Source organism: Pygocentrus nattereri, chromosome 15 (assembly GCF_015220715.1).
Source record: "Pygocentrus nattereri isolate fPygNat1 chromosome 15, fPygNat1.pri, whole genome shotgun sequence".
Taxonomy (NCBI): domain Eukaryota; kingdom Metazoa; phylum Chordata; class Actinopteri; order Characiformes; family Serrasalmidae; genus Pygocentrus; species Pygocentrus nattereri.
This window is the reverse complement of record NC_051225.1, coordinates 38,400,171-38,411,352: the sequence shown is the minus strand read 5'-3', so window position 1 is coordinate 38,411,352 and position 11,182 is coordinate 38,400,171. Positions and strand designations below refer to the sequence as shown.

The following is an 11,182-nucleotide window of genomic DNA, read 5'->3' as shown; positions in this document are numbered from 1 at the left end:
ATTGGATTTAGTGCAGCCCAGTGTGTGAAATGGTGAAGTCATTGGATTTCAAATTTATCGTAGTCTTTTTTTAAACATGATTACTTTGTCTGGTCCATCTTATCAGACAAACAGATAAAATAATATTGTGTATCATAAAAAAACATCTTTGAAGTGCTGCGATGTTCCATTTTTGTATCGCCCACCTCAAACCAAAGGTCACAAAAGGTTAAGGCTTGTTGTACAACTGGTTTATGAGTAATAACTATATGATAATGAGCACAGTACAGTGACGTAGATGTACTGCACGGGTTGGGTCATCTGTGGGAGTGGGACAAGTCAGACTTGTGAGTGGCAAAAGGGCGAGTCTGTGTAAAGGTAATACGGCGAGCTCTGAGCGCTGTGTGGATGTTGTGAAAGTAAAGGACGCGTACCGACTGCTGCAATTCTACCCTGTGACCAAAATACACTCGACTTGAAGGGGAACTCCAAAATGTTCAAAACTCCTGCATAATTCAGTGTTTGAGATGTACAAACGGCATTCGGAGACTTAGATTTCTTTACAGTGGTGTTTTGGTGTGAAACGATTAGTTCTAGAGAAACTAACGGTCAGCATTGTCTACAGTGGTGATGATAGGAACCAGATGTCCACCTCTGAAATGTCAGCCGCAGCAGGATATTACAATGAAATGGTTATGAATTCGCTGCCTGGTGTCTGATATGTTGTTTTCTGATAGTTTGGATAGTAAGGTTGGTTGGTGGTTGGTTGGTGTAGTGGGTAACACCTCTACCTTCTACACTGTAGACTGGGGTTCAATCCCCACCTGGACAAACATCCTACACTATACCAATAAGAGTCCTTGGGCAAAATTCCTAACACCACTTTGGCCTCCCTGTGTAAAATGATCAAATTGTAAGTCACTCTGGATAAGAAATTAAGACTAAGTGACCCATATTAGTCCCACAAACGGGGAAATTTCACCACCGCATTTAACCCATCCATGAAGTAAAACACCACATACACTCTAGTGAGCACACACGCACTAGGGGGCAGGGAGCACACTTGCCCGGAACGGTGGGCAGCCCAATCCGCAGCGCCCAGGGAGCAGTTGGGGGTTAGGTGTCTTGCTCAAGAACACCTCAGTCATGTGCCGTCGGCTCTGGGGATCGAACCGGCGACCTTCCGGTCACGAGTGGCTATATATGTGTTGTAGTCATGGCGACCCCTGGTTCCTATCACCACCACTGTAAAGAAACCTGAACCATTTCACACCAAACCCACTCAGAATCACTCAGTTTACACCTCAACGTCAGTCCAATTCCCCGTCAGCGGGCAGTAGGGGGCAGTAATAAACAGCAGGTGAGCAGCAGTAACGGACAACAGGGGGCAGTATGGGTCTCCACCCCGCGGTTTACCCATAAAAGAAGATCTCGACTGTTTACCTAAATCGGATCACTTGATCTGCACCTCAAATCTCTCAATCTTCAGCTAAAATGGCTACGACAATTAGCACTCAGCGCGGACAGGTGAGGAAATCGGCTGCGTGAGCCACGCAAACAGTGCGGACACACCAGGGATAACGTGGCTAAATGTGGCTGAATAAGCTGATATCAGCTTTTTAACCACGAAGCTGAAGTTGGCTTCCTGATCGTATTTCTCCGTTCCACCTTAAGTGCTGCACTAGTTACGCTCCGGCGCCCGAGTGGCCGTAACGTAGCTACTGCAGCACTTAAGGTGGACCGGGACAATTCGAGGAGCCTGCGCGAATAGCAAGAATTAGCTCATTTGAGCGACGACAGTAGCCGAATTACACCACAGTCGCCACAGCTAACACGATTCTGACTTCAGTTTCTGATTAAATGTTTGTGTTGAGTGTAAAAAATCCTCTCTTCGTGTTTGTGGAAGGTGTCACGTCGTCATTTTGTAGTTAGTTTTTAGGTGTCGCCTGTGCTAATGCTAAAAGGCTAGCCAGTCCAAAAACATTGGCCACTTCGAACCGAACCTGAACCGTTTTATAGCGTTGGAGTCGCCCAGTCACGTCTTTGTGAACCGATGTTAACCGATGTTGACTGTTTTGACGTGTCATGATTATAAATACCTATAAAAGAGTCATAAACTAACAGTAACTAAGCTAAGCTAAAGCTGCTGCTCATGGGCGGATTATGCGGTTCTCCTGTTGCGCAAAAACGGAATCTTTTCAGCTACGCTCTTAAAAAAAAGGTACTTCAAGGGTTCTTCATTAAAGACAACGGTTCTCTATATGATTATGTGGTTCTTTGCAGCTTGAAAGGGTGATCGGGTTGAGGTAAACATGGTATGTTTGGTTCTGTAGGGTTCTATATCCCACCAGAACGATTCTGTTATGATGTCAAGCTTTCTGCGAAGGAAGAACCCTTTTCAAAAAGGTTCTATATAGAACCTTGTGTACCACCTTCTACCTCAGTTTGAAGAACCCTTTCATGATGTAGACAGCCCTTTAATCATGCAGAGGGTTCTTTGAGTGTTTATGGTTCTATGTGGAACCGTTTTCTTTACTAAAGAACCCCGAAGAACCATCTTTTTTGAGAGTATAAGCTGGGCAGTGTGACAAAATATATCGTTTTATCATGATGACTTTTTTCCTCCTATGCAGCGCTCAGAGAAATGACAGTTTAACTGCATTCAAGCAAGAATCAGTGATATATATTTTTTTTGGAGGTTAAATTTCAGTGATTTTTAATCATGTTGTATATTAAAAACAGCAGGTCACTAGAACGGCTTCACAGATGAGGAGCATTTTAGAATTACAGAAACATAAAAATGCATTAAAGAAAAAGGTCCATGGTCAGTGGTGGCGTGGGCAGTATGACAGTATTTTATCTTTATCATGATAAATGTTGCAGTATGCTTTTCTGAGTATGTTGTGGATATGGTCAGTACTTAAATGACTGACTAACTCATATATTCTGTTTATTGGAATTCATTACAGATCTGTTATATTTTTATGAGCATATTGACTATTTCTGTAAAGGTGGCACTGCTTGGGCTTTTTTCCTTATTAATTTATAAACCCATCTGTTTCAGTTATACAAAATATGTTTAAGTGTCATGTATTGTGAAAGCATTAAGTATCGTGAAACTGTATTTTAGCCGTATTGCCCACCCCTAGTCAGTGAGACCCTTATTAGTCCCACAATGGAGAAATTCCACCTCTGTGTTTAACCCATCCGTGAAGTGAAACATACACACTAGTGAACACACACACACTAGGGGGCAGTGAGCACACTTGCCCGGAGCGGTGGGCAGCCCTATCCACGGCGCCCGGGGAGCAGTTGGGGGTTAGGTGTCTTGCTCAAGGACACCTCAGTCATGTGCTGGGGATCGAACCGGTGACCGGTCACGAGGCTGGTTCCCTAGCCTCCAGCCCACGACTTCCCATGAAATCTCTCGCTTAGTGGAGTCTCTTCATATATCTGACAGTTTCCTGTGTCGCAACGTTATTCCCGAGGTGTTAGTCATGAACAGCATTGATGTAAATAGTGGAAGTAGTAACTTCCTACATACAATGTGACTTTATCTGAAGTTTAAATGTTCGTTATTATGTCAGCGGCGTTTCTGCTGTGTTTTACACTTGAATTACATTTCAGCATGTCTACCACATTTGCCACTGCAGTGGAATGAATATTGAATGCTGGTTATGTTCATATAGAACATGGTAATGTTATATTAAAACATTGGTTCAGACGTAGATGCAGGGTTTGGGGTGAAAACCCGTGACGTGGTGTAGTCCGTGCTTCTCCTTGCTTTTCCTGTCTAAACTAAGCTCCCTAATCTCTCCACTGACTAAGGGTTTTTCGAGTTTACAGCTGCTTTGTAATCAGTTATGCCCTCTTTACGCCTTCATCGGTGGTCAATGACTAACTTCTGACCATGTGACCACAGTCTGCTGGATGTTTCTGGTTGGCAGATTGTTCTGAATAGTTTAACACACACAGTAGTTCTTTATCTCGTTCTTCAGGCATCCTTAGAATTTAACCGCTCTAATAAGTAGAAACGCTTTATAACATTTTTCGAATCAGTTTGGTCGTAAAGGGGAGTTCCACCAATTTTGTGAAATTTTTGCGCAGTAGTCACTGTGACTTTCATTCAGAGCTCGTGGATGTAAAGAATGTAGGGATCTCAGTGTGCAACTCAAATATAGACATTTTAATTTATATCCAGGAGCACCTACACTTGGCTTCTTTCTAGGTTTTATACGGAATGTTAAATGTAAAATCATACATGTAGTTTAAATAGGTTATAATGTAATATAATATAATATACATCAGCATATTTGTTTCACACATCAAGCAGTGTCTTCATGACCATTTCGTGTAATAACTTTGTATTTGGGAGCTTTCTGAGGTGGACATCTGGTTCCCATCACCACCGCTTATATAATAATAATTCATATCAAATCAGAGCATAATTTTATCACAGGCAGAAATTGCTTCTTATAACTTTTAAGGGTTACGTTTATATCAACTTCAATGTAAAACATTTCTTAAGCTCTAGTTTAAGCCATAAAAACGTTGAATAAATGGTAAGAGTAAAGAGTCGGTGTACCTACCATCAAGAACACCCCACATCATTCTGGATGACTTTATTTGCATGCAGAAATTTTGATAAATGGGTGGAATTGCACATTTAAGGACTTCCAGGAGCCATCATTAGGTCCTGGACAGTTAAACCTGCCATTTAACTTACTCTCTGTTTCATGTACAACTTATTTCAGTCTTTTTAGATGTTAGTTTGAGAAATATAACATTCGTTGGTTGTTAAGAAGTAGCCCAAAAGATTTATCTGTCTGCCTCCGGTGCAGATTTCATCTTCTTACGGTGCTTATCTGGGTAGATTGGTCAGGGGTCACCGCATGGCAGTGACATCAGAAGATGGAGAAATGAGCATTTTTCAATAATTGAGTCTTCTGTGTGCAGGTGTATATTGGGGAGTTGCCCCAGGACTTCCTGAGGATCACCCCCACCCAGCAGCAGCAGCAGGTACAGATGGACGCTCAGGCTGCCCGGCAGCTTCAGTACGGCGGCTCCATCGGGACAGTGGGCAGACTCACCATCACTGTGGTCCAGGTACTGTGGTGGAAGTGTGTATGAACAGGGGTCAGCAGTATGCTGTCCTGCAAAAGGAATGAGCCAAGCCATTTTTTTTTTTTAAAGATTTTATTAAAGTATTTGTGAATTCAAGTCAAATTGCATCTGAATACCTGTCCCCTTCTCTAAACCTCCCACAATCTCAATACATAAAACATCTGCCCTGAATGGCATTACAGCAAGATTTACAACGGTTTCATGGTTTACAGATGCAAAGTCATGAAACGTGATTCACTTTAATATCAAAACGAATAAAAGAGAAAAATGACCAGAATGATAAGTCATGATAAGAGTCTAAGCCCAAAGTATAATATTTTTCTACCAATGGTTTTGGCTGATCAGAGTCCAGATTTAAACCCAGAGAAGAATATTTGGTCTCTCCTTGAGCAAAAACAGTTTGGCAGAGTTTTCCAGCTGTTTGAGGACATCAGTATTGACCCTTCTTTATGTAACAGGCTGTCTGCAAGACTATAACATTTAAAGATATCAAAAAGGGACAAATTCTCCCGCACTAACTAACTTTATCGGTTTTTAAAATGGTCTAATTTGCTAAGAAATGCTTTGATGTCAAGACCTTTTTTGCTCAGGAGTGTGTTTTCGCCGTTATTGATCTGCTCAGGTGGAATATAGTGAGAGGTGACATTGTTTTGCATTAACAGCAGTGGTCAGCCTTGAATGAAAGGATTTTGCATGCAAGATTTGCTGGAAGATATTGATGTAAATCAAAATCAGGAATGGCTGTTAATGTTTTCCAGGCAATGCTTGCTAAGAACTATGGGATGACCCGCATGGACCCCTACTGCAGGATCCGCCTCGGGTACGCTGTGTACGAAACCCCCACTGCTCACAATGGAGCAAAAAATCCTCGCTGGAACAAAGTTATTCAGTGTACTGTCCCTCCAGGAGTCGACTCCTTCTACCTAGAGATTTTTGATGAGGTTTGTGCTGTGAGGGAGGGATGGATGGATGGATGGATGGATGGATGGATGGATGGATCTTTATTGATCCCAGAGGGAAATTGCAGTGTTTCAGTAGCAAGACGTGTAATTGCACATATACTATGTAGAAAAATAGTAAAGGTTAAAGTACAAGAGGAATAAAATAAAAGTATATCTATTTACATATTTACATAACATATGTATTTACAAGTCAGCAGGTACTGAGTGGTATGAGGTAAACTAAAAGCACAGATATTCAGTTGCATCAATATTATAGTGTAAAGTAAAGCGTACAGTGAGTGTCATTACAGTAATAGTTGCGATATGTTGCGCAGTATGTATTTGAGGAGATAGTGAGGTGGTTCAGCACAGTTCAGGCAGCAGGAGATCAGTACCATCTCTGAAGTAAGGAGACTCGTTGTAGAGCCTTATAGCAGTAGGTAAATAAAGCTCTAACACCGTGCAGCTGTAACAGACGGCCACTGAAGGCACTTCTCTGTTTATCCAGTGTAGCATGCAGACGGTGAGGTGTTGTCCCAGTATCAATGTATCAATAACCCGGTGTAATTATTCATAAAGTATTATCATCCAAGCTGCCCTTTTTTATGTTCTTCATACTTGATTTTGTAAATTCATCGTATGTTTTCTTGGGGAGATGCTCCCTCCATTCTTTCCACCTGCCCCATGTTTTTTGATCACTAATTTATTCTTTTGTCCCCGAAAAAATGACCAAAATACAAATGTGTGACGCTGTCTGATGTCTTTGCCACACAAAATAACTAATAAATGATAATTACAAATTTGTCTGTGTTGTCCTGTGTTGTTTTTCAGAGGGCGTTCTCCATGGATGACCGCATAGCATGGACACACGTGACCATCCCTGAAAGCTTGCGAGAGGGCACCGTGGTGGACGAGTGGTACAGCCTGAGCGGCAGACAGGGCGATGATAAAGAGGGCATGATTAATCTCATCATGTCCTTTGCTGTGAGTCTGAGCTTTTGGAATGACGTTTACACACAAATTATGGCCAAGCCAGGTTTAAAAGAGGGTTCCACTGCGTGACTTTTAGCCCTGGTTTTAGACCTGGTCCTCTGCAGAGTCTGCAGGTTTTGGGTCTGTCTGAGTTGACCGTTGGAGAGGGGGTCGAGTAGAGTGTGAGCAGCACAGACCCTGTGTGTGATTGTGTCTGTCTGTCTGCCATGCGATGGACTGGCGACCTGTCCAGGGTGTATCCAGCCTTCCGCCCAGTGACCGCTGTGATGGGCTCCAGCAAAGTCAAAAACTAAATTTTAACTCTGGCCAGCATTTGATGAAAAGAACACGTTGCCAACTGTTTAGCATGAGGTGCATCTGTTATAATTTGGGGCTGTGTGGCAGCCAGTGGTACAGAAAAGCTTGTGATGATAGAGGAAAGAAAGAATTATACTAAATACACAAATTTATGATGTACAAATTTATAAATTTGTTAAATTTTTAAATTTATAAAATTAAGTAGACAAATTTCATGATGTACATCAGAATGAAGTTATACTTCACGAAATGAAAGTTTTTGAATTGGCCTTCTCCAGCCCCAGACGCAAATATTATAAAAACCTGTGGTGAAATCTCAAAGATGCTCATGCAAGATCACCTATAAATATTCCTGAATTAAAAGCATAAAATGGAAATCAAGAAACATTTGTAGGTTGTAAATTTTGCCAAAAATGTATAATTCTGCATTAAATGAGCAAAAAGATGCCCTGTTCTATGCAAGAGGTGGTTCACTTAGAAAATGAAGACAATGTGTAATGATATTGGAATCATATCGGTATCGGCAGATAATTGTTTAAAGAAAAAAAATCAGTGGCATCAGACAGATGTTTAGATTTTACTGATTTAAACAGATGTTTGATGGTGTATTCCAGAAGAGCAGAATATATTGTGTCGGTGGGCTCCTATTTTAAAATGTGTATTTTATTCAGTTTATCATTTCATTCTGCATTTTGTGGTCCTGTGGAAATATAATAATATATATGTTAAATATCTTGCCAGGTAGATGCCCCAGGTTCTGTGTTTATGTATTGGCTTCATTATCGGCAGATATGCACGTGATTAGATATCAGCATCAGTTAAATGAGAATTGACTAATCAGCATTAACGATAAACTTTGACAGTGTTTCAGTTTCAGTCAAAAGAACAAGGATTTAGTTTTAATTTTAACTTCACTTTCTCTTTTCCCCCCTTTTCTCTTTCTATCCCTGTAGTCTATGCCAGCAGGGATGATGATGGCATCTCAGCCGGTGGTTCTTATGCCCACTGTATACCAGCAGGGGGTCGGCTATGTGCCCATAGCAGGTGCGTACGCTTTCATAACACATTCACAAGTGTTATTTTGACCTTTATAGTAGTAATTAGTAATATTAGTAAAAGTTGGGACAGTATGTGAAAAGACTAATGAAACCAGAAACTGTGTTTTATGTTATACATGGTGTTTGATCTGTAATAAATGAAAACTGTTTGTTTGTTTTTAAATATACACACACATTCCAAATATGATGCCTGCAGCCGTCACACATTTTCAATAAGAGACGAGCAGACCAGTCTAGCACCTGCATGCTCAGCCATGCTGTTGTAACACATGCAGAATGTTTCTTGGTGTTGTCTTGTTGAAATAAGCATGGACATTCCTGAAAAAAGACATCAAATAGGTAGTAGTGTATGTTCTTTTGATCTCCTTATAGATCGATTAATGTTAAAAGTGTGTTTAACAGCAAGTTCTATCACTGAGTTGTACACTGAGGGATTTAGTGTGAAATGATTCAGATTTCTTTATGGTTGTGGTGATGGGAACCAGGGGTTGCTATGACAACAATGTAAATATAGACATTTGATTTACTATCCCTCCACCATGAATGGGCTTTAATGCCAGAACCCCTCAAACTCTTAAACAAAGTCAGTCATCAGGCAGTGAATTCGTAGCCATTTCATGTAGGAACTTTGTGAGGGAGCTTTTAGAGGTGGACGTCTGGTTCCATTCACCACCACTGTGAGCAGTTCTGACTTTCTCTGGAGCAGAGCGTTTCACACCAAAATCACTCTGAACGACTTCATTTACATCTTTTTAAATATGCAAAAACTTGCTTGGAGTAAGTATGTGATGCTCATTTGCATCTTTGATGCATATTTGAAGGGAAGCTGCATACATTTGATTTTTACTCAAACTTCCACTTTAAAAGAACGATACTTCTGAGCCCTCCTGGTTCTTGTGCCGTTCCAGGTGTCCCAGGCGTCTACAATCAGGGTGTGGTGCCGATGGGAATGCCAGCAGTACCTGCTGCGGCCCCTCACAGTGCCCCCTGCAGCGAGGAGGACCTGAAGGCCCTTCAGGACATGTTTCCCAACCTTGATCAGGAGGTGATCCGCACGGTGTTGGAGGCCCAGCAGGGCAACAAGGACGCTGCCATTAACTCCCTGCTGCAGATGGCTGAGGAGATGTAACCCCACCATCCACACCTCCCTCGCCTTGTAAATACTCGCACTCAGGCCCACCAGCCCAACATCTGCAGACGTTTCCCACCAGTAGCGAAATGTTTGCTTTTATATTGTTTGCAGAGATCGAGGTCTTCATGGCACAACAAACAGTGGACGGGATGTTTGACCGGATGCGTTGTGTTGCCATTTGTGAGCGAATGTGTATTCTGGCCCCGTTCTGTTTCGGAGCACGGCTTTAGCCATGTTTCCACTGAGATTTCTCCATTCAGTCTGATCTGTATATGCGTGTTTGTGTCTCCGTTTGTGTTATATGCTCTTATCTGTATAAAAATAGCTTGATTATATATATAGCCTATATATATATTTAATGGATTGTAAATTATTTTGAGAACAATTACTGAGATGTTAAAGTAAGTCCGATTTTAGAGAGGGTCTAATGTTGCGGGTTACAGGGGAAATTTGCACATTTTAAATAATTTTAATGGTTAAATGTTGAAGCTTCTTTCAGCGTAACTAAATGGCCATTATGATTCTGTATTGCTCGTTTCTCCGCTGTATTGCTTGACCCACTTCAGTCTTAATGAATATCTGTAATTAAACTTAAGACACGTGTGATATGCTGATTTCACATTTGTGAACAAGCGCCGAGCACGACTCCCCAAAACGGCCACATTCCTGGTTTTTTTTGGTTTTTGTTTGTTTTTTTGTAGAATTTTTGACCTCGGTTTAGTGTAACTGTATGACATGAGGTCATAGTGCCTTGTTGGGAATCCTATATGATGTTCACCATTCATTCCAAACTTCCCAGCTTGGGTACACAAAGTACCCAACTTTGATGGTCCAGCTGAGAGAACGTGAGAGCTGGACCGTACACTCCTAAGGTGCTTCAGTGAAGACAGTGGGTATATATTGAAACACAAACCTTTTGCATGCATTAAAGACTGCATGGTGAATTGGGTCTTCAGACTGATGGAGAATGTGTTGTATGTGGTTCTGCATAGCACCAAAAAGGGTTCTACTACTGTTGGTGTGAAGCTTGTAACAGAAGAACCCTTTTTGGTGCTATGTAGAACCATTTCAAAAAAGGTTCTGTATAGAAACAAACATCGTCCATCAATCTGAAGAACCAGTTCGCCATGAAAAGAACCTCTTAAGCAAGCATGTTGTTTGTATTCATGGTTATTTATAGAACCACTGTCTTTACTAAAGAACCCCTGAAAAACCACATTTTTTTGAGTGTAGTGCTGCACAATATGGACAAATGGCATAATGCATTTATACTGCAGCATATTTATTTATTTGCAGTATATTAAAAAGGTTACATATAGACTAAATGATGTACCTGGATTCATAAAAATCACTGTGGAACATCTGACTTTGATGCTCTGCACACAAATGTGTGTGAATGAATTAAGAGCTTATTTGCATATTGCAGTCTTGGCAACGTTTAGCCATATTTGTATAGCAGAAGCCAGCATTGTGTTGCTGGTAGAGACAGAAAGACGTTCCGAGTTGTTTTGTTTCAGGCCATACGGTTCTACCACTTCTCCGCTTGTGTTTGCAAATGTGAAATTGGTCCGTTGCGGAATGCCAAAGGTTTTATTGAAATAACTGATTTGTGTTGCACATTGCTTTTACTTTAAATAACAACATTGGGGAGTTCCACA

General features: G+C 41.2%; 1 protein-coding gene across 1 annotated transcript; it reads left to right on the top strand.

Moving 5' to 3' along the window:
* Positions 1–1,374: 1,374 nt before the first annotated feature.
* On the top strand, positions 1,375–11,182 carry LOC108442166 (toll interacting protein). Its single transcript, XM_017722072.2, has 6 exons — positions 1,375–1,506; positions 4,936–5,085; positions 5,862–6,044; positions 6,876–7,028; positions 8,288–8,378; positions 9,301–11,182. The coding sequence occupies exons 1-6, from the start codon at positions 1,474–1,476 to the stop codon at positions 9,519–9,521; spliced, it is 831 nt and encodes a 276-aa protein (XP_017577561.1). The 5' UTR covers positions 1,375–1,473; the 3' UTR covers positions 9,522–11,182.

What these genes read in the sequence shown, in the direction of transcription:
- LOC108442166 (XM_017722072.2), top strand. Translation starts at nt 1,474, where the DNA reads ATGGCTACGACAATTAGCACTCAGCGCGGACAG. An exon ending in TTAGCACTCAGCGCGGACAG is followed by an intron (nt 1,507 to 4,935) that starts GTGAGGAAATCG and finishes TTCTGTGTGCAG; the next exon opens with GTGTATATTGGGGAGTTGCC. An exon ending in ATCTCATCATGTCCTTTGCT is followed by an intron (nt 7,029 to 8,287) that starts GTGAGTCTGAGC and finishes CTATCCCTGTAG; the next exon opens with TCTATGCCAGCAGGGATGAT.